The 22,478-nt window shown below is 51.5% G+C and overlaps 2 protein-coding genes across 2 annotated transcripts in view; both read left to right on the forward strand.

Annotated features, from left to right (window-relative positions):
* The window catches only part of EIF3CL (eukaryotic translation initiation factor 3 subunit C like), a 45,846-nt gene extending 41,269 nt beyond the window's left edge, over positions 1–4,577 (forward strand). Inside the window, exons 19-22 of the mRNA XM_058823038.1 lie at positions 1–66; positions 1,397–1,484; positions 3,436–3,598; positions 4,241–4,577. Of these exons, the coding sequence (XP_058679021.1) occupies positions 1–66; positions 1,397–1,484; positions 3,436–3,598; positions 4,241–4,320 (397 nt within the window). The 3' untranslated portion in view covers positions 4,321–4,577. The remainder of the gene's footprint in view (positions 67–1,396; positions 1,485–3,435; positions 3,599–4,240) is intronic.
* A 2,762-nt stretch (positions 4,578–7,339) lies between these two features.
* PRODH2 (proline dehydrogenase 2) lies at positions 7,340–18,259 on the forward strand. Its single transcript, XM_058823039.1, has 9 exons — positions 7,340–7,636; positions 8,899–9,089; positions 9,489–9,609; positions 10,881–10,961; positions 12,081–12,233; positions 13,004–13,170; positions 15,091–15,201; positions 16,734–16,810; positions 18,090–18,259. Exons 1-9 carry the CDS (start codon positions 7,340–7,342, stop codon positions 18,257–18,259), a joined length of 1,368 nt encoding a protein of 455 aa, XP_058679022.1.
* The last annotated feature ends 4,219 nt before the right edge of the window (positions 18,260–22,478 follow it).

Here is a 22,478-nt window from a genome sequence, read left to right on the forward strand (position 1 = left end):
GAAGATCCAGGAGGAGTCGCTGCGCACGTACCTGTTCACCTACAGCAGCGTCTACGACTCCATCAGGTGAGAAACTTGGGGCAAAAAACCAGAATTTTGGGTCAAAAAAATGTGATTTTGGGGCTAAAAAATGTGAATTTTAGGGGTAAAAAACCCCAAGAATTTTGGGTCAAAAATGGGGGATTTTGGGGCTAAAAATGTGAAGTTTTGGAGTGAAAAATTGGGGATTTAGAAAGAAGAAAATTGTGAATTTTGAGGTAAAAATATATTAATTATTAGAGAAGAAATTGTTCATTTGGAAGGAAAAGTTCGGGAATTTTGAGGTGAAAATATGGGAATTTTTAGATAAGAAATTGTTGATTTGAAGGGGAAAAAATTGAGAATTTTATGGTAAAAATTGTGAATGTTTGGGCTAAAACTGTGGATTTTGAGGCAAAAATTAATTTTGAGATTTAAAAATTGGGAGCTTTGAGCTGAAAACTTGTGAATTTTTGAGCTGAAGAATTTGAGGTAAAGAATTGTGAGTTTTGTGCTAAAAAGTTGTAAATTTTGAGGTTAAAAGTTGAGAATTTTTGAGCTAAAAATTGTGAGGTTTTGAGATAAAAAAAATTTGAGAATTTTAAGGTAAAAAACAACGAGTTTGGAGGTGAAAAATGGTGAGTTTTGAAGTAGAAACAAGTGGATTTTGAGGCAAAAATGTGTGAATTTTTAAGTAAAAATGCTGAATTTTTAGGTAAAAATTTGTGGGTTTTGATGTAAAAACCGGCAAATTTTGAGTCTAAAAATGTTGTGTTTGGAGGCAAAAAATGGTGAATTTTGGGTTTAAAAATGGAGAATTTTGAAAAAAAGTTGGCAAATTTTAAAGGAAAAAATTGAGACTTTGAAGGAAACAATGGTGAATTTTGAGGTAAAAAAATGGGAATTTTGAGGTAAATATATGTGAATTTTTAGATAAGAAAATGGTGGTTTTGAGCTAAAAATTTTGAATCCTTGAGGTAAAAATAAAAGTGAATTTTTGGGTTAAAAATGGCGAATTTTGGGGTAAAAGTTGGGAACTTTTGAGCTAAAAAAAAATTGGGAAATTTGAGTCTAAAAGTGAATTTTTAAATAAAAGAATTAAGCATTTTAGAGACAAAAAATGGTGAATTTTGAGCCAGAAAAATGTGAATTTTGAGGGAAAAAATTGGGAATTACATGGTAAAAATCGGTGAATTTTTGAGGGAAAAACTTGGCAATTTCATGGTAAAAATTCTGAATCTTGAGGTAAAAATTTGGTGATTTTGTGGTAAAAATGGGGAGTTTTCAAGTATCGATTTTTCTAATTGGACGATAACAAATGTTTAATTTGGAAATAGAAAATTTTGGGTTAAAAAGGGGCGAAATGTGGATTTTGCAGCATGGAGACGCTGGCGGCCATGTTTGAGCTGGACCTGCCCACGGTGCACGGGATCATCAGCAAAATGATCATCAACGAGGAGCTGATGGTGAGGGCACACCTGGGACAGGTGTGGGGACATTGGGGACACACCTGGGGACACCTGGGGACATTGGGGACACACCTGTGTGTGACAGACCTGTGTGTGACACACCTGGGACACACCCACGGTGCACGGGATCATCAGCAAAATGGTCAGCAACGAGGAGCTGATGGTGAGGGCACACCTGGGACAGGTGTGACACACCTGGGGACACCTGGGGACATTGGAGACACACCTGGGGACATTGGGGACACACCTGTGTGTGACACACCTGGGGACACACCCACGGTGCACGGGATCATCAGCAAAATGATCAGCAACGAGGAGCTGATGGTGAGGGCACACCTGGGACAGGTGTGACACACCTGGGGACACCTGGGGACATTGGAGACACACCTGGGGACATTGGGGACACACCTGTGTGTGACACACCTGGGGACACACCCACGGTGCACGGGATCATCAGCAAAATGATCAGCAACGAGGAGCTGATGGTGAGGGCACACCTGGGACAGGTGTGACACACCTGGGGACACCTGGGGACATTGGGGACACACCTGGGGACATTGGGGACACACCTGTGTGTGACACACCTGGGGACATTGGGGACACACCTGGGGACATTGGGGTCACACCTAGGGACACCTGGGACACACCTGGGACACACCTGGGGACATTGGGGACACACCTGGGGACACACCTGGGGACACACCCACGGTGCACGGGATCGTCAGCAAAATGATCATCAACGAGGAGCTGATGGTGAGGGCAGGTGTGGGGACAGGTGTGACACACCTGGGGACATTGGGGACACACCTGGGGACATTGGGGACACACCTGGGGACACGTGGGACAGGTGTGACCTTACCTGAGACACCTGGGACACACTTGGGGACAGGTGTGGGGACACCTGGGGATAAATGGGGACAGATGGGGACACACCTGGGGACATTGGGGACACACCTGGGGACACCTGGGGACATTGGGGACAGGTGTGACCTTACCTGGGACACCTGGGGATATTGGGGACACACTTGGGGACAGGTGGGACAGCTGGGGACAGGTGTGACCTCACCTGGGGACAGATGGGACCTCACCTGGGACACCTGGGGACAGGTGTGGGGACACCAGGGGACAGGCGTGGCCTCACCTGAGAGTGGTTTGGGGTCAATTTCGGTGCTTTTGGGCCAATTTTTGGTCAATTTGGGGCAGTTTTGGAGCCATTTTGGTACAGTTTGAGGTGGGGGTTTTGGGGTTACCTGTGGGACAGGTGAGTCTCACCTGTGCACACCTGCAGGGGCCTCGCTGGACCAGCCCAAAACCACCATGGTGATGGGGAGACCCAAATGGGGCCATTTTGGGGTGGTTTGGAGCCATTTTGGGGTGGTTTTGGTCAGGTTTGGGGCAGTTTTGGGGTGATTTCAGGTGGGATTTTTGGGGTTACCTGTGGCCCAGGTGAGTCTCACCTGTGCACACCTGCAGGGGCCTCGCTGGATGAGCCCATGGCCACGGTGATGATGGAGAGACCCAAATGGGGCCATTTTGGGGTGCTTTGGGGCAGGTTTGGGGCAGTTTTGGGGTGATTTCAGGTGGGATTTCTGGGATCACCTGTGCGCCAGGTAACCTCACCTGTGCACACCTGCAGGCCTCGCTGGACCAGCCCAAAACCACCATGATGGTGGGGAGACCCAAATGGGGCCATTTTGGGGTGATTTGGGGCAGTTTTGGGGTGATTTCAGGTGGGATTTAGGGGTCACCTGTGGGACAGGTGAGTCTCACCTGTGCACACCTGCAGGCCTCGCTGGACCAGCCCACGGCCACGGTGATGATGGAGAGACCCAAATGGGGCCATTTTGGGGTGCTTTGGGGCAGTTTTGGTCAAATTTGGGGCAGTTTTGGGGTGATTTCAGGTGGTTTTTCTTGGGGTTACCTGAGTCTCACCTGTGCACACCTGCAGGCCTCACTGGACCAGCCCACGGCCACGGTGATGATGCACCGGACGGAGCCGACGGCCACGCAGAACCTGGCGCTGCAGCTGGCCGAGAAGTTGGGGAACCTGGTGGAGAACAACGAGCGCGTGCTGGACCAGAGGCAGGGAGCCTACGGCGGGTACTTCCGAGGTGAGCACACCTGGGCACACCTGGGTACACCTGGGTACACCTGGGCACAGCTGGGGTATAGCTGGGTACACCTGGGCACACCTGGGTACACGTGGATATACCTGGGGCACACCTGTGGGCACACCTGGGCATAGCTGGGGTATAGCTGGGCACACCTGGATATACCTGGGCACACCTTGGGTACATGTGGGACACACCTGGGCACACCTTGGGTACACCTGAGCACAGCTGGATACATCTGGGTTACTCAGGGATACACCTGGGTGGTGTGTCCACCTGGGTGGTGGAGGTGTCTGGGGCACACCTGGGTACACCTGGATACATCTGGGGCACACCTAGATACACCTGGGGTATACCTGGGGCACAGCTGGGCACACCTGGATATACCTGGGCACAGCTGGATACACCTTGGGCACAGCTGGACTACACCTGGGGCACACTTGGGGCACACCTGGGGCACACCTGGGCTGGATGTACCTGGGCACACCTGGACGCACCTGGCACACCTGGGTTACTCAGTGATACACCTGGGGGAAGGTGGAGATGCCTGGGATACACCTGGGTACACCCGAGGGACACCTGGGCACACCTGGGACACACCTGAACACCGCCCTGCCCTCACCTGTCCGTCTGTCCCTCCAGACCAGAAAGATGGCGGATACCGCAAGGGCGACGGGTACCTGCGGCGCGGCGGCTTCCGGCAGGAGCGCAGCAACTACTGAGGCACACCTGGGCCCCAGAGACACACCTGGGCCGCGGCGGGACCCTCACCTGCCCCATGGAGCCATTACCTGCCCATAGATCCCTCACCTGTCCTACAGTCCCCTCACCTGGGCAAAATGTCACCACCTGCCCCACAGAGGCCTTACCTGCCCCATAAATCCTTTACCTGCCCCATACATCCCTCACCTGCCCCACAGATCACTCACCTGTTCCATCGAGGATCCCGCTGTTGGAAATTAATAAATGAATTATTAAAGAGCGCGTTAATGAGGTGTTCATTAATGTGGTAATGAAGAGCGGGGTGGCAGCTGCCCCACTGATCCTCGCTCTGCCCCATAAGTGACCCCAAAGCTTCTCCCCCTCACGTTTTCCCGCCTTTTTTCCTCCCCTCACGTTTTCCCGCCTTTTTTACCCTCCTGCATTTTCCCGCCTTTTTTACCCCCTCATCTTTTCCTGCCTTTCTTACCCCCTCACGTTTTCCCGCCTTTTTTTTTTCCTTTCACATTTTCCTGCCTTTTTTACCCCCTCATCTTTTCCTGCCTTTTTTACCCCCTTATTTTTCTGCCTTTTTTTCTCCTCTCATGTTTTCCTGCATCTTCTTTCTCCCCTCATGTTTTCCTCCCTTTTTCTCCCATCATGGCTTCCCTTCACCCCATCCTTTTATGGCTCCTTTCATGGCTTTTCTTCACTCTGTTCCCTCATGGCCTCCCCCTTTCTCTTCTTCTTCATCCTTTCCCTTCATGGCTTTCCACCATTTTCTCCTCTCAGGGATCTGGCCATTTTTTTCTGTTTTCCACCTTTTTGTTCTCTCAAAATTTCCTACTATTTTGTTCTTTTATGGCTGTCTCATTTCCATGTTCCCTCATGGCTCCCACCATTTTCTCCCCTCACAGTTTTCTACCGTTTTGACCCTTTGTCCCCTCACAATTTCCCACCATTTTTTCCTGTCATGGTTGCCCCATTACCATGTTCCCTCATGGCTTCCCTTCTCCCTCTCCTGTCACACTTTACCTCCATTTTATCTTCTCACAATTTCCTGCCATTTTCTCCCCTCATGGCCACCCCATCTTCTTGTCCCATCATGGTTTCCCATCATTTTCTCCTCTCATGGCTTCCCTTCTCCTTGTTCCATCACAGCTCCCACCATTTTGTCCCCTCATGGCTTCCCTTCTCCTTCTCCCCTCACACTTTATCTCCATTTTCTCCCCTCACAGCTTTCCTCCTCACTCTCCCCTCACACTTCATTTTTTCTTATCACAGTTTCCTGCCATTTTCTCCCTTCATGGCTTCCCTTCTCTTTGTCCCCTCACAGTTTTCCACTATTTTCTCCCCTCACAACTTCCCTCCATTTTGTCCCCTCACAGCTCCTCTCCAATTTCTCTCCTCACAGCTTTCCTGTATTTTCTCCCCTCACAACTTCCTGGCATTTTCTCCCCTCATGGCCTCCCTTCTTGTTCCCTCATGGCTTCCACCATTTTGTCTCCTCATGACTTCCTTTTCTCCGTGTCCCCTCACAATTTCCTGCCATTTTGTCCCTCATGGCTTCCCTTCACTTTGTCTTCTCATGGCTGCCTTACCACTCCCTCCCCTCACAATTTTGCTCCATTTTCTTCCCTCACAGTTTCCCTCCATTTTGTCCCCTCACAATTTTCCTCCATTTTCTCCCCTGACACTTCCCCTCCGTTTTGTCCCCTCACAGCTTCCTTCCATTTTGTCCCCTCCGTTTCGCGCCATTTTCTTCCCTCACAATTTCCTGCCATTTTCTCCTCTCATGGCCTCCCTTCTCTTTGTCCCTTCACAGTTTTCCACCATTTTCTCCTCTCATAGTTTCCCTTCTTGTTCCCTCATTGCTTCCTTTTCTCCGTGTCCCCTCACAATTTCCTGCCATTTTGTCCCTCATGGTGTCTCTTCACTTTGTTCTCTCATGGCTGCCTTACCACTCCCTCCCCTCACAACTTTGCTCCATTTTCTCCCTTCATGGCTTCCCTTCTCCCTGTCCCCTCATGGCTTCCCTCCATTTTCTCCCCTTGCAGCCTCTCTTCATTTTGTCCCCCCACAGCCTCCCTCCATTTTGTCCCCTCACAACTTCCCTCCATTTTGTCCCCTCGGTGTGGCCCACTGATTCTGCCCCACAACTCTTAATTTTAATAAAATAATGACTTAAAATCCATAAATAAATAATTATCCTTTATTAATTAATGGTGTCCCCTGCCCTGTAACTTTCCCCACAGAATCTGCCCTATTTTATTAAAATTAATTGATGGACTGATAAAATTGTGAATTAATTAAATTACTACTTAGTAATTTACAATTTATTAATGAGCATCAAGGGAGTGTCACCTGCCCAATAATCTGCCCCATAACCTCCCCCACAACTCCCCATTTTGATAAAATGAATTAATTTATAATAATCACTTAAAATTATTAATTAATTAATCAGCCCTGGTTAATGAGCAACAAGGGGATTCACCCTGCCCCATAACGGTGCCCCAAAAATCATTCAGACATTAATTAATTACTCATTTAAAAACCCCTTGTTAATGAGTGACGAGGCTGGCGGAGGGGCAGCTTTGCCCCTTATTAATCCCTCACTAATTAACCCCGTTAATGAGTGACTCGAGGGGGGACTGGGGGATAAATTCACCCCTCCCCCACCTCCTTCAGAGTCCTCCTGGTGCCGCCATGGGGCAGGGGGCGTCCGTGGCGGGATCTCTGGGGCAGGGGGCGTCCTTGGCGAGATCTCTGGGGCAGGGGGCGTCCTTGTGGGGATCTATGGGGCAGGGGGGGTCCTTGGGGGGATTCATAGGGGGATCTGTGGGGCAGGGGAGATGTTTGGGGGGATTTATGGGGGGATCTATCGGGCAGGGGAGATCTACGGGGCAGGGGAGGTTCCTGGGGGGATTTATGAGGGGATCTATGGGGCAGAGGAGGTCCCTGGGGGGATTTATGGGGGAATCTATGGGGCAGGGGAGATTTATGAGGGGATCTATGGGGCAGGGGCGGTCTGGGGGTCGATCTATGGGGCAAGGAGTGACCAAAGGTTGGAGGGGATCCCTGTGGAGATCTATGGAGCAGAGGAGATCTATGGGGCAGGAGAGGCCTGGGGGTAAATCCGTGGGGCAGGAGAGGTCTGTGGGGGGATCTGTGGGGCAGCAGGGCTCAGAAGGTGGCGAGGGGTCGCCATTGCAGCAGCAGGTGGAGGTGATGGTGAGGGAGGGCCGGGCCCTGGCGGTGCTGGGGTGGTGGGAGCTGCTCCGGGGCCTGCTGGTGTTCGCCCTCTGCTCCCACCCCCGGCTGCAGCAGGACCCCGAGGTGGTGAGACCCCCTCCCCAAAATGGGGACCCCCTACCCCAAATAGAGATCCCTGACCCACAGAGAGACCCCTGACCCACAGAGAACCGCCCCCATAACTATACAGAGGCACCCTCAGGGCTTCCCGCCATTTTCTGCCCTCGCAAGCTGCCCCAGAAGTGATCTCCAAACCCCTCCCTTGCCCCACAGAAGCCCCCCAATTTTCACGAATGATCCCCAACCCCCTCCCAGCCCTCTAAGTGACCCCTAAATCTCCAAATCTACACCTAATTTCTGCCCCATAGCCTGTTCCCAAGCCCCATTTAAGTGAACCCCAAAACTCACCCCTGTTTCTCACAGTCATGGCGGATCCTGGGGCTGTGTCCTTCTGAAGCAGCTCTGAGGGGAAAATGGGATGGGGCATCCCCTTCCTCCTGTTCCCTCATGGCTCCCTTCATTTTCTTCCCTTAGAGATCAGGCCTTTTTGTCTCCTCAGGGCTTCCTTTCTTCCTGTCCCCTCATTGTTTCCCATCATTTTCTTCATATTTTCCCACCACTTCCTCCCCTCACACTTTCCCTCACACTCCGCCTTTTTTTCCCTTTTTTCCCCTCACACTTTCCCAGCCTTTCCTTCCCCTCACACTTCCCCACCATTTCCACCCCTCACACTTTCCCACCTTTTTTCCACCCCTCACACTCTCCCACCATTTTCTCCCCTCACATTCTCCCACCCTTTTCTTCCCCTCACACTTTCCTGCCCTTTTCTCCCCTCACAGTTCCCCACCATTTCCTTCCCTTGCATTCGCCCTCCATTTCCTCCCCTCAGTTTCCCATCTTTTTCCCCTCATACTTTCCCACCTATTTTCCTCTCACACTCCTCCACCATTTTCTCCCCTCATACTTTCCTGCCCTTCCCCTCCCCTCATGCTCCGCCACCATTTTCTCCCCTCACACTTTCCATTTTCCCTCACACTTTCCATTTCCCCTCACACTTCTCCTCCATTTCCCCTCACACTTCTCCTCCATTTCCCCCCTCACTTTCCTCCATTTCCCCCCTCACACTTTCCCTCCTTTCTCCCCTCATGCTCGCCCTCCATTTTCTCCCCTGACACTTTCCCCACCATTTTCCCCCCTCACATTTCCCCTCCATTTCCCCCCTCACACTTTCCCACCCTTTTCTCCCCTCACACTTTCCATTTTCCCTCACAGTTTCCCACCCTTTTCCCCCTCACGCTCGCCCTCCATTTTCTCCCCATCGCACCCCAACCTCCCTCCATTCCCCACAGTTCCTGCGGGCGTCCCGCCGGGTTCTGGGTGCCCACCTATGGCGGGCGCTTCTCTCCGTGTCCCTTTGGGGACAGTTTGCGGTCGGCCGGAGCCCGGCGGCCGTGCAGGAGCTGGGCCAGCGGCTCCGGGCCCGCGGCCTGCGGCCATTGCTGGCCCTGCCCATCGAGGGTGAGGGACCCGACGGCGAGGGGTGAGTTGGGGTCACTTATGGGGTTTTAGGGTCATTAATGGTGTTTTAGGGGCACTTATGGGGTTTTAGGGTTACTAATGGTATCCTGGGGGTCACCTGTGGGTCACTTATGGGGTGTGGGGGTCACTTATGGGGCAGTTCTGGGGTCACTTAGGGGGTTTGGGGGGGTCACTTGTGAGTCATTTATGGAGTTCTGGGGTCACTTATGGGGTTCTTGTGGGTCTGGAGTCACTTGTGGGTCACTTACGGGGCAATTCTGGGGTCACTTATGGGGTTTTTGGGTCACTTATGGGGTTTTAGGGTCCCTTGTGGGTTAGCTCTGGGGTCACTGATGGGGTTTGGGGGTCCCTTGGGGGTCACTCGTGGCTCCCTGACGTTTTTGGGCTCCGTGTGGGGCAGCGAGGCGTGGTTCGAGCAGAACTGTGGGGCGGCCCTGCAGTGTGTGGGGCTGGCGGCCGCCTCGGGGCCCGAGCCCGCCATGCAGCTGAAGATAACGGCGCTGGTCAGCCAGCGGCTCTGCGTGAGTGGGGCACGAGATGTGGGGCACGGGGAGATGTGGGGCACGGGGAGATGTGGGGCATGGGGAGATGTGGGGCACGGGGAGATGTGGGATCTGTGGGGTGGGGATCTGTGGGGCACAGGGATCTGTGGGGTCTATGGGGGATCTGTGGGGCAGGGGGGATCTGTGAAGTGGGATCTGTGGGGTGGGATCTGTGGGGCAGGATGATATGTGGGGTGGGGTCTGTGGGGCGGGGTCAGTGGGGGGATCTATGGGGTCAATGGGGCAGGTGGGTCTGTGGGGTGGGGGGATCTGTGGGGTTTAATGGGGCAGGAGAGATCGGTGGGGCACGGGGATCTGTCGGGTCTATGGGGCAAGTTTAGGATCTATGGGGCAGGATTGGGATGTGTGGGGCAGCATTGAGATCTATGGGGCACTGAGGGATCTATGGGGCACTGAGGCCTCTGTGGGGCAGGCTCAGATCTCTGGGGCACTGAGGGATCTGTGGGGCAGCATTGGGATCTATGGGGCAGCATTGGGATCTATGGGGCAACATTGGGATCTATGGGGCAACATTGGGATCTATGGGGCAGGCTCAGATCTATGGGGCACTGAGGGATCTGTGGGGCACTGAGGGATCTGTGGGGCACTGAGGCCTCTGTGGGGCAGCATTGGGATCTATGGGGCACTGAGGGATCTGTGGGGCAGCATTGGGATCTATGGGGCAGCATTGGGATCTATGGGGCAGGCTCAGATCTGTGGGGCACTGAGGGATCTGTGGGGCAGCATTGGGATCTATGGGGCACTGAGGGATCTATGGGGCACTGAGGGATCTGTGGGGCAGCATTGGGATCTATGGGGCACTGAGGGATCTGTGGGGCACTGAGGGATCTATGGGGCACTGAGGAATCTGTGGGGCACTGAGGGATCTATGGGGCACTGAGGGATCCATGGGGCAGGCTCAGATCCATGGGGCAGGCTCAGATCTATGGGGCAGGCTCAGATCCATGGGGCAGGCTCAGATCTATGGGGCAGGCTCAGATCTATGGGGCACTGAGGCCTCTGTGGGGCCCTGAGCCTGCTCAGCTGGGCCAACTCTGACCACGCCCCCCAGGAGAAAATATCTCTCCGATTGGCCGAGCCGGAAGGGGCGGGGCTTAACCCAGAACAGGTGGCGGCCATGTTGGGTGGCCAGGTAACCGCACCCCATTTGACCACGCCCCTTCTAACCCAAACCACGCCCATTTTTCACTGACCACGCCCCCTTTTTCGGGGCCACGCCCCCTCGGCAGGTGCCGGGGCTCACCTGGCTCAGCCCGGAAGAGAACGAGCACCTGGGGCGGGGCCTGAGGAGGCTGGAACGGGTGGCACAGGTGAGGGGGAGGGGCACACCTGGGGCACACCTGGGGCACACCTGGGGGCACCTGAGGTTATCTGAGCCACACCTGGACACACCTGGGCACAGCTGGAAATGGTGGGGAAAATGGGACAAGGATACCTGGGCACACCTGAGCTCACCTGTGCCCACCTGGGCATACCTGGGGGCACCTGAGGTTACCTGGACACACCTGAACCACACCTGGGCACATCTGGGGGCACCGGGGAGGTTCCTGAGCCTCATTTTGGGGCACCTGGGGCACACCTGGGCACACCTGGGGGCACCTGAGACACAACTGAGACACACCTGGGCTCACCTGTGACACACCTGGGCACACCTGGGGACACCTGAGACACACCTGGGGGGTTTCTGTGCCTCATTTTGGGGTACACCTGGGCACACCTGAACCACACCTGGGCACATTCGGGGGGTACCTGAACCACACCTGGGGGTGTTTTAGTCCCACCTGGGCACACCTGGGCACACCTGTGACACACCTGAGCACACCTGTCCCCCCAGGCCGCAGTAGCCCAGGCCGTGCAGGTGCTGGTGGACGCGGAGATGTCTCACCTGAACCCCGCCCTCACCTGCCTCACCTGGGCACACCTTGGCACACCTAGGGCACCTGAGACACGCCTGGGCACACCTGGGGCACACATGGGGGTATTTAATCCCACCTGGGTACACCTGGGCACACCTGAGCCACCCCTGAACACACCTGGGCACACCTGGGACACACCTGGGCTCACCTGGGACACACCTGGGACACACCTGGGGGTATTTTAGGCACACCTGGGCACACCTGAGCTCACCTGGGCACATCTGGGGACACCTGGGTGGTTCCTGAGCCTCATTTTTGGGTACCTGGGCACACCTGGGCACACTTGGGAGTATTTTAGTCCCACCTGGGCACACCTGTGACACACCTGTGACACACCTGGGCACACCTGGGCACACCTGGGCACACCTGGGCACACCTGTGACACACCTGTGACACACCTGTCCCCACCTGTGACACACCTGGGCACACCTGGGCACACCTGGACACACCTGTGACACACCTGTGACACACCTGTCCCCACCTGTGACACACCTGTCCCCCCCTGTCCCCCAGGCCGCGGTGGCCCAGGCCGTGCAGGTGCTGGTGGATGCGGAGATGTCTCACCTGAACCCCGCCCTCACCTGCCTCACCTGGGGGCTGATGTGGAGGCACAACCGCGACGGGCCCCGAGCCCGCGTGTGGCACACCTGGCAGGCGTACCTGAGGGTGAGTGGCACACCTGGGCACACCCGGGGGGGTAAAAACACACCTGGGCACACCTGGCAGGCGTACCTGAGGGTGAGTGGCACACCTGGGCACACCTGAGGGTGAGTGACACACCTGGCACACCTGGGCGCTCACCTGGGCACACCTGGGGGGTACCTGGGCACACTTTGGGCACACTTTGGTCACACTTTGGGCACACCTGATGTCACCTGTCCCCCCCCCCAGCACCGAGTGTCACCTGAGTGCTCACCTGGGCACACCTGGGGGTACCTGGTCATACCTGGGCACACCTGGGGGTTACCTGGGCACACTTGAGTCACACCTGGGCACACTTTGGGCACACCTGATGTCACCTGTCCGCCCCCAGGACACCGAGTGTCACCTGTGCGCTCACTTGGGGGTACCTGAGCTCACCTGGGCACACCTGGGGACACACCTGGGCACACCTGGGCACACTTTGGGCACACCTGATGTCACCTGTCCCCTCCCCCAGGACACCGAGCGTCACCTGCGCGCGCACCTGGGCACACCTGGGGGTACCTGGGTCATACCTGGGCACACCTGGGCACACCTGGGCACACCTGGGGGTACCTGGGTCATACCTGGGCACACCTGGGCACACCTGGGCACACCTGGGGGTACCTGGGCACACCTGGGCTCACCTGGGCACACCTGGGTCACACCTGGGCACACCTGGGGTACCTGGGTCATACCTGGGCACACCTGGGCACACTTTGGGCACACCTGATGTCACCTGTCCCCTCCCCCAGGACACCGAGCGTCACCTGCGCGCGCACCTGGCCCAGGTGGGCGGGGCCGGCCTCAGCTGCGGGGTGAAGTTGGTGCGCGGGGCTTACCTGGCCCAGGAGCAGGGGCGGGCCCGGGCCCGGGGCTGCCCCGCCCCCACCTGGGACACACCTGAGCAGACCTCGGCCAGGTGGGGGAGGGGCGCGGGATCGGCGGGGATTTGGGGTTAATCTGGGGTTAATTTGGGGTTGATTTGGGTTAATTTGGGGTTAATTTGGGGTTAATTTGGGGTTAATTTGGGGTTAATTCTGGGTTCAATTTTGGGTTAATTTGGGGTTAATTTTGGGTTCAATATTGAGTTCAATTTTGGGTTAATTTTGGGTTAATTTGGGTTCAATTTTGGGTTCAATTTTGGGTTAATTTGGGTTCAATTTTGGGTTAATTTGGGTTAATTTTGGGTTAATTTTGAGTTCAATTTTGGGTTCATTTTGGGTTCATTTTGGGTTCATTTTGGGTTAATTTGGGGTTAATTTGGAGTTAATTTTGGGGTTAATTTTGGGTTAATTTGAGGTTAATTTTGGGTTCAATTTTGGGTTAATTTTGGGTTAATTTTGGGTTCAATTTTGGGTTAATTTTGGGTTCAATTTTGGGTTAATTTTGGGTTAATTTTGGGTTAATTTGGGTTAATTTGGGTTAATTTTGGGTCATTTTGGGTTAATTTTGGGTTCATTTTGGGTTTGTGTTTAATTTTGGGTTAATTTTCGGTTAATTTTGGGTTAATTTGGGTTAATTTTGGGTTAATTTTGGGTTTATTTGTGTTCAATTTTGGGTTAATTTTGGGTTAATTTTGGGTTAATTTTGGGTTCAGTTTTGGGTTAATTTTGGGTTAATTTTGGGTTAAATTTTGGGTTAATTTTGGGTCAATTTTGGGTTAATTTTGGGTTTATTTTGGGTTAATTTTGGGTTAATTTTGGGTTCAATTTTGGGTTAATTTTGGGTTCAATTTTGGGTTCAATTTTGGGTTAATTTTGGGTTCATTTTGGGTTATTTTGGGTTAATTTTGGGTTAATTTGGGTTAATTTGGGTTAATTTGGGTTAATTTTGGGTCATTTTGGGTTATTTTGGGTTAATTTTGGGTTAATTTGGGTTAATTTGGGTTAATTTGGGTTAATTTTGGTTCATTTTGGGTTAATTTTGGGTTAATTTTGGGTTTATTTGTGTTCAATTTTGGGTTAATTTTGGGTGAATTTTGGGTTAATTTGGGTTAATTTTGGGTTAATTTTGGGTTAATTTTGGGTTCAGTTTTGGGTTAATTTTGGGTTAATTTTGGGTTAAATTTTGGGTTAATTTTGGGTTAATTTTGGGTCAATTTTGGGTTAATTTTGGGTTTATTTTGGGTTCAATTTTGGTTCATTTTGGGTTCAATTTGGGTTAATTTGGGTTAATTTTGGGTTCATTTTGCGTTAATTTTGGGCTGATTTTTGGGTGAATTTTGGCCAATTTTGGGCTGAATTTTGGGTGAATTTCCTCTGATTTTGGGCTGAATTTTGGGTGAATTTCCTCTGATTTCTGGGTGAATTTTGAGTGAATTTCCTGTGATTTTGGGCTGATTTCTGGGTGAATTTTGGGCCAATTTTGGGCTGAATTTCCTGTGATTTCTGGGTGAATTTTGGGTGAATTTCCTGTGATTTTGGGCTGAATTTTGGGCTGATTTCCTGTGATTTCTGGGTGAATTTTGGCCAATTCTGGGCTAGTTTTGGGCTGATTTCCTCTGATTTTTGGGTGAATTTTGGCCAATTTTGGGCTGAATTTTGGGTGAATTTCCTGTGATTTCTGGGCTCATTTTGGGTGAATTTCCTCTGATTTTGGGCTGAATTTTGGGTGAATTTCCTGTGATTTCTGGGTGAATTTTGGGCTGATTTCCTGTGATTTCTGGGTGAATTTTGGGTGAATTTCCTGTGATTTCTGGGTGAATTTTGGGTGAATTTCCTGTGATTTCTGGGTGAATTTTGGGTGAAGTTCCTGTGATTTCTGGCTGAATTTTGGGTGAATTTCCAGTGATTTCTGGGTGAATTTTGGGTGAATTTCCTGTGATTTTGGTCCCTCCCAGCTTCGAGCGCTGCCTGCGCCTCCTGCTCGGGGCCGGGGCCCGGCCGCGCTCGCGCCTCTCGCTCATGGTGGCCACGCACAACGAGGAGTCGGCGCTGGCCGCGCTCCGCGGGTGAGAACGGCGCCAAAAATGGGAATTTTGGGGCAATTTGATGGGAATTTACAGAGATTTTAATGGGAATTTATGGAGATTTCCATGGGGATTTTTTCTGATTTTTTTCTGATTTTTTAATGATTTTTTTCTGATTTTTTTCCCAGTGACTTTATGGCGAATTTTGTGGATTTATTGTGAATTTTTATCGAATTTTTGAGAATTTTTTGGGGTGAATTTTTGGTGCTTTTCTGTTTTTTTTTTTTTTTAATTTTTGTAAAATTTGTTTAATTTTTAAAACCACTTTTATGGGGGTTCTGGTGATTTTTTAACTGGGGTGTTTGTGATTTTTTGTGAATTTGTTGTGGAATTTTTGTAATTTTTTGTGGTTTTTTGTCTTTATTTTTGAAATAGCTTTTGGATTTTTTTGTGGGTTTTTCTTTTGAGATTTTTGTGAATTTTTTAAAAAGTTTTTGTGAATTTTTGGGGTTATTTTTAGGCCACCTGATGGTGGCCACGCACAACGAGGGATCGGCGCTGGCCACGCTCAGGGGGTGAGAACGGGGCCAAAAATGGGAATTTTGGGGCTTTTTGGAGGCGATTTTTATGGGAATTTATGGGGAATTTAATGTGGAATTTTTGCGCTTTTTTGGGATTTTTTTGAGATTTTTTTCTGATTTTTTCAGTGATTTTTTGCGATCTTTTTGTGTTTTTTTAGTGGATTTTTTGTGATTTTTTTTTTTTTTGGTAAATTTTTGGAGAATTTTTGAGGTTTTTTGTGGGTTTTTTTTGTGGAATTTTTGTAGTTTTTTCCTGATTCTTTTCTTTAATTTTTAAATAACTTTTCGGGTTTTTTGGGGGTGGATTTTTGGTGATTTTCTGTGAATTTGTTGTGAATTTCGTTGGGATTTTCTTTTTTGTGATTAAAAAAAAAATTGTGTGTTTTTTGTATAATTTTTTTGGAATTTTTTTGAATTTCTGTTTGATTTTCTAGGCAATATTTGGGGTAATTTTTGTTAAATTTTGGGTTAATTTCTGTTAAATCATGGGTTAATTTTTGGCTAATTTTATTAACTTTGGGTAATTTTTGATTAATTTCTGGGTAATTTTTTATTAATTTTTATTAATTTTTGTTAATTTTGGGTTCATTTCTTAGCAAAAGTTTTGGTTAATTTTGGTGATTTTTTAAATTAATTTTGGGTTGAATTTTGATTAATTTTTTATTAATTTTGTGTTAATATTTTGTTAATTTTTTATTAATTTTCGTTAATTTTGGGGTTAATTTTTTATTAATTTTTTCTTATATTTTGTGTAATTTGGGGTTAATTTTGAGTTAATTTTAAATTAATTTTTGTTAATTTGGGGGGGAATTTTGGGGTAATTTTGGGGATTATTTGGGGGTGATTTGGGGGTAATTTTGGATTGATTTTTGGATGATTTTGGGTCAGTTTTGGGCTGATTTTGGGTCAGTTTTGGGCTGATTTTGGGTCAGTTTGGGGGTGAATTTTGTAAAAGCCCAAAATGGCCGGATTTGACCCCAAATTCCCCCCCAGGCTGTCCCAGGTCCCGCCCGGCTCCGTTTGCTTCGGGCAACTGCAGGGGATGGGAGAGCACCTGAGCCTGGCCCTGGGTGAGTGACCACAGTGACCACTGACCACTGAGTGACCACTGAGTGACCACAGTGACCACTGAGTGACCAATGGGTGACCACTGAGTGACCACTGAGTGACCACAGTGACCACTGACCACTGAGTGACCACTGAGTGACCACTGAGTGACCACTGAGTGACCACAGTGACCACTGACCACTGAGTGACCACTGAGTGACCACTGAGTGACCACAGTGACCACTGACCACTGAGTGACCACTGAGTGACCACTGAGTGACCACAGTGACCACTGACCACTGAGTGACCACGGAGTGACCACAGTGACCACGGAGTGACCCTGAGTGACCACAGAGTGACCAATGAGTGACCAATGAGTGACCGCTGAGTGACCCTGAGTGACCACAGGGTGACCACTGAGTGACCAATGAGTGACCACTGGAGTGACCACTGAGTGACCCCTGAGTGACCCCAGTGACCACTGAGTGACCAATGAGTGACCCCAAACTGACCCTGAGTAACCCAGAGTGACCATGAATGACCCCAAATCCCCCAAAACCCCCCAAAATTCCCAAAAATTCCCCCTAAAATCCCCATCAAACTGGCCCTGAGTGACCCCAAGTTACCCCTGACTGACCACTGACCACTGAGTGACCACTGAGTGACCCTGAGTGACCACAGGGGACCACAAATCCCAAAAAACCCAAAAAAATCCCCCAAAACTCCCCTTAAATGACCCCAAACAGACCTGAAATGACCCCAAATTGACCCTGAGTGACCCCTGAGTGACCACAAGTGACCCCAAATCCCCAAAACCCCCCCAAAATCCCTAAAAAATGCCCCAAAATCCCCCCAAAAATTCCCCTAAAATCCCCCTCAAACCGACCCTGAGTGACCCTGAGTGACCCCGAGTGACCCCAAATCCAAAAAAATCCAAAAGAATTCCCCCAAAACTCCCCTTAAATGACCCCAAATGACCCCAAACTGACCTTGAGTGACCCCTGAGTGACCACAAGTGACCCCAAATCCCCGCAAAAAAAAAAAAAAAAAACACAAAAAAATCCCCCCAAATTCCCCTTAAATGACCCCGAGTGACCCCAAATGACCCTTGAGCGACCCTGAGTGACCCCCGAGTGACCACAGGTGACCCCAAGCCCCAAAAATCCCCCCCAAAAATCCCAAAAATACCCCTAAAAAATCCCCCCCAAAATCCCTTTAAATGACCCCAAAGTGACCCCGAGTGACCCCCGCGTGACCCCCGCGTGACCCCTGACCCCGGGTGACCCCGGGCGTGTCCGGCAGGGGCCGGGGGTCTCCCCGTGTACAAGTCGGTGGCTCTGGGTCCCCCCGAGGTGACGATCCCGTACCTGGCGCGGCGAGCGGCCGAGAACCGCGGGGCGCTGGGCGGGGCCAGGAGGGAGCGGCAGCTGCTGTGGGCGGAGCTCCGGCGCAGGCTCCGCCCCTGGGCCTGAATCCCCGAAATTCCCCAAAAAAATCCCGGAATTTCTACGCCAAAAATTAAAAAAATGCCATTAAAAACATCCGAAACATGCCCATATATGGAAGTGGGTGTGGTTGTGGGCGTGGCTTTGGTGGAGGCTCTGCCCCTGGGCCTGAATCCCCCAAATTTCCAAAAATATCCTGCAGTTTCTACCCCAAAAATAAAAAAAATCCCATTAAAAACACCCAAAGCATGCCCATATATGGAAGTGGGTGTGGTTGTGGGCGTGGCTTTGGTGGAGGCTCCGCCCCTGGGCCTGAATCCCCAAAATTCCCCAAAAAAAATCCCGGAATTTGTACACCAAAAATAAAAAAAATCCCATTAAAACACCCAGAATGGAGCTGAAAACCTGGAGTGGGCGGGGCTGTGGGCGGGGCTTTGCTGGAGGCTCCGCCCCTTTGTGTGAACCCCAAAATTTTCTGAAATTTCCCCAAAATTCCAAAATTTCTACCCCAAAAATAAAAAAAATCCCATTAAAACCACGCAAAATGTGGGAGTGGGTGGGGCTGTGGGTGTGGCTTTGGTGGAGGCCCCGCCCCTTTGTGTGAACCCCAAAATTTTCTGAAATTTCCCCAAAATTCCAAAATTTTTACCCCCAAAATTAAAAAAATCCCATTAAAAACACCCCAAATATGCCCAAATATGGGAGTGGGTGGAGCTGTGGGTGTGGCTTTGCTGGAAGCTCCGCCCCTTTGTGTGAACCCCAAAATTTTCTGAAATTTCCCCAAAATTTCCCCAAAAATTCTGAAATTTCCATCCAAACAATTTTAAAAAACCCAAAAAATTGCATTAAAATAATAGAAAATATGCCCATATATGGTAGTGGGCGGGGCTGTGGCGGTGGCTTTGGTGGAGGCTCCGCCCCTGGGCCTGAATCCCAGAAATTCCCCAAAAAAATCCTGGAATTTCTACCCCAAAAATTAAAAAAAAATCGCATTAAAACCACACAAATTATGTCCATATATGGTATTGGGTGTGGTTGTGGGTGGGGCTTATGTGAGTCTCCGCCCACAGCCCACCAAAAATTCCCCAAAATTTAAAAAATTCTGGAAATTCCTTAATTAAATTTAAAAATAATTCCATTAAAACCCCCCGAAATTCAAATGGGGACCCCCAAAATTCTCAAAATTCCCCCCAAAATTCCTAAATTTTTTCTGAAGTTGGAATTTTTGGGAAAAAATGGGGGAAAAAAGACGATTTTGGGGCGATAAAATGGGATTTTTTTGGGGGAAAAAAGGTGGATTGGGGGGGAATTTTAGGGTGAAAAAAGGAATTATTGAGGAATAATGAAGATTTTTTGGGGGAAAAATTGAATTTTGGCAACAAAATGGTAATTTTTGAAGGAAAAAGGTGGATTTTGGTGGAAAAAATGGATTTTAGGTTTCAAAATGTGCATTTTCGAGGGATTTTGGGATGAAAAAGGGAGTTTTTGGGAGAAAAATGAATATTTTGTAGGGAAAAAGGTGGGAAAATGTGGATTTTAAGAGGGAAAAAGCAACTTATAGGGGGAAAAGGTGAATTTTGGTGAACAAAAAGTCAAATTTGGGGAAAAATGTGACTTTCTGGGGGGAAAAAAAGGGAATATGAGGGAACAAAACATTAATTTAAGGGGAAATAACAAAGATTTGAGTGGAATAAATCAGATTTTGAGGGGGAAAAGTGGATTTTGGGTTTTAAAAAGTGGATTTTGAGGTAAAAAAAGGGGAATTTGGGGTAAAAATGTTGATTTTGGGGGTAAAAATGTGGGTTTTGAGGTAACAAAAAGCGGGTTTGGGGGGAAAAGACGATTTTTGGGTCACAAAAGGGAAATTTTTGGGATCAAAACCCTTTTTGAGGGATCCCGGTGAGGATTTTTGGGATTTGGGCGAATTTTTGGTGATATTTTGGTGAATTTTGAGTGAAGTTTTGGGTGAATTACGAGCGGTTTTGGCGCCGTTGCGGGAGGGGCCGGGGGGGCTCAAAATGGCGGCGGCTCCTGAGGGGAGGAAAAATGGCGGGGAAAACGGTGTCAGTGGGCGTGGCCTGGCGTGACGGGGGCGGAGCCATGGGCAGGGCGTGGCCACAACACCGCGGGCGCGCCATGAATAATTAATTAATAACCAATTAATCAACAGGGCGTGGCTTTATTGATGAGGGGGCGGGGCTTTGTTCTCCTGGTCAACCAATCAGCGCGGTTGCCATGACAACGCTCTCCCAACATGGCTCCTCCACTGCGCTGCGTCCTGATTGGTTCCTCCCCTCCTCATGGGCGTGTCCTGACCAATCAGCGCCCTCCTTTCCTGAGGGGCTCGGGGGGCGCGCGGCCGCCTCCATTTTGTGGCGCGCGGGAGCGGCGGCAGGGCGGGAAACCCGCGGTGGGCGTGGCTTCCCCTGAGGGGGAAAAGGAGGCGTGGCCAACATCGCCCCGCCCAATCATCGCCCGCCGCGGGCGCGCCGCGTCCAATCAACGCCTCTCTACCGACCACGCCCCCTCAGCGAGGCCCCGCCCACCTCTCCCCTCACGCCGCTCTCCTTCCCCCCCCCTCCCTCAGAGCCCCCCGCCCCTCCCCCCACCCGATCCCCCCACCCCTCCCCCACCCCCTCCCCCTCCCCCTCCTCCTCCTCCTCCTCCTCCCCGGCCGCGATTCGGTCGCGATTCGGTCGCGACTGTCGCGAGATGGACCCCGCGAACTGGAGCAGCTTCATCTTCCAGGTGGGGGGAGGGGCGGCGCTGATGGGGTGGGGGAGGGGTGGGGTGGGGGAGGGGATGGGGGGGGATCGGACTGGGAGCGCTGGGGGGGGGGAGGGGGGGGGGAGGGGGGGTGGGGCTGTTTTGGGGGGGATGGGGGGGGGAGGGAGGCTCGGACTGGGGGCACTGGGAGGGACTGGGAGGGACTGGGAGGGGTGGGGGTGGCACTGGGGGGGGTGGGGACAGCGGGGTGGGGCCGGACTGGGAGCACTGGGAGGGATGGGGACGCTGGTGTTCTTCTGTACTGGGAGCACTGGGAGCACTGGGAGCACTGGGAGGGATGGGGACGCTGCTGCGGGTTTGTACTGGGAGCACTGGGAGCTGTTAACTGGAAGGACTCGGAGCACTGGGCGTGATGGGGACACTGGTGTGGGTTTGTACTGGGAGCACTGGTGGCACTGGGAGCTGTTACTGGTCATACTGGGAGCACTGGGAATGACGGGGGCAGCGGTGTCGCTCTGTACTGGGAGCACTGGGAGCACTGGGAGCTGCTACTGGTGGCACTGGGAGCACTGGTGACACTGGGCGTGATGGGGACAGCGATGTCGCTCCATACTGGGAGCACTGGGAGCTGTTACTGGGAGCACTGGGAGGGATGAGGGTGCTGTTACTGGTGTTACTGGGAGCACTGGACGTGACGGAGACACTGGTGTGTGTCTGTACTGGGAGCACTGGGGGCCGTTACTGGTGGCACTGGGAGCACTGGTGACACTGGTGGTGATGGAGACACTGGTGTCGCTTTGTACTGGGAGCTGTTACTGGTAGCACTGGGAGCTGTTACTGGGAGCACTGGTGGCACTGGTGGCACTGGGAGGGATGGGGACACCAGTGTCACTCTGTACTGGGAGCACTGGGAGCACTGGGAGCACTGGGAGCTGTTACTGGGAGCACTGGGAAGGCTGAGGGTGCTGGTATGGGAGCACTGGTGGCACTGGGCATGATGGGGACAGCAGAGTCATTCCATACTGGGAGCACTGGTGGCACTGGGCGTGATGGGGACGCTGGTGTTGCTCTGTACTGGGAGCACTGGGAATGATGGGGTTGATGGGGACACTGGTGTGGATTTGTACTGGGAGCACTGGGAAGGCTGAGGGTGATGATACTGGGAGCGCTGGGATCACTGGGAGCTGTTACTGGGAGCACTGGGAGCTGTTACTGGGAGCACTGGGAGCACTGGGAGCTATTACTGGGAGCACTGGGAGCACTGGGAGCTGTTGCTGGGAGCACTGGGATCACTGGGAGCTGTTACTGGGAGCACTGGGAGCTGTTACTGGGAGCACTGGGAGCTGTTACTGGGAGCACTGGGAGCACTGGGAGCTGTTGCTGGGAGCACTGGGAGTGATGGGAACCCTGCTGTGGCTCCTGTTACTGGTTTTACTGGTCCGTACTGGTTTTACTGGTCCGTACTGGTGTTACTGGTCTATACTGACCTGTACTGGTCTGTACTGATTCTTACTGGTCC

The sequence above is a fragment of the Ammospiza caudacuta genome, chromosome 37, assembly GCF_027887145.1.
Source record: "Ammospiza caudacuta isolate bAmmCau1 chromosome 37, bAmmCau1.pri, whole genome shotgun sequence".
NCBI lineage: Eukaryota > Metazoa > Chordata > Aves > Passeriformes > Passerellidae > Ammospiza > Ammospiza caudacuta.

What these genes read in the sequence shown, in the direction of transcription:
- PRODH2 (XM_058823039.1), top strand. Translation starts at nt 7,340, where the DNA reads ATGGGGCAAGGAGTGACCAAAGGTTGGAGGGGATCCCTGTGGAGATCT. An exon ending in GAGGGACCCGACGGCGAGGG is followed by an intron (nt 9,090 to 9,488) that starts GTGAGTTGGGGT and finishes CGTGTGGGGCAG; the next exon opens with CGAGGCGTGGTTCGAGCAGA. An exon ending in CCTGGCAGGCGTACCTGAGG is followed by an intron (nt 12,234 to 13,003) that starts GTGAGTGGCACA and finishes CCCCTCCCCCAG; the next exon opens with GACACCGAGCGTCACCTGCG.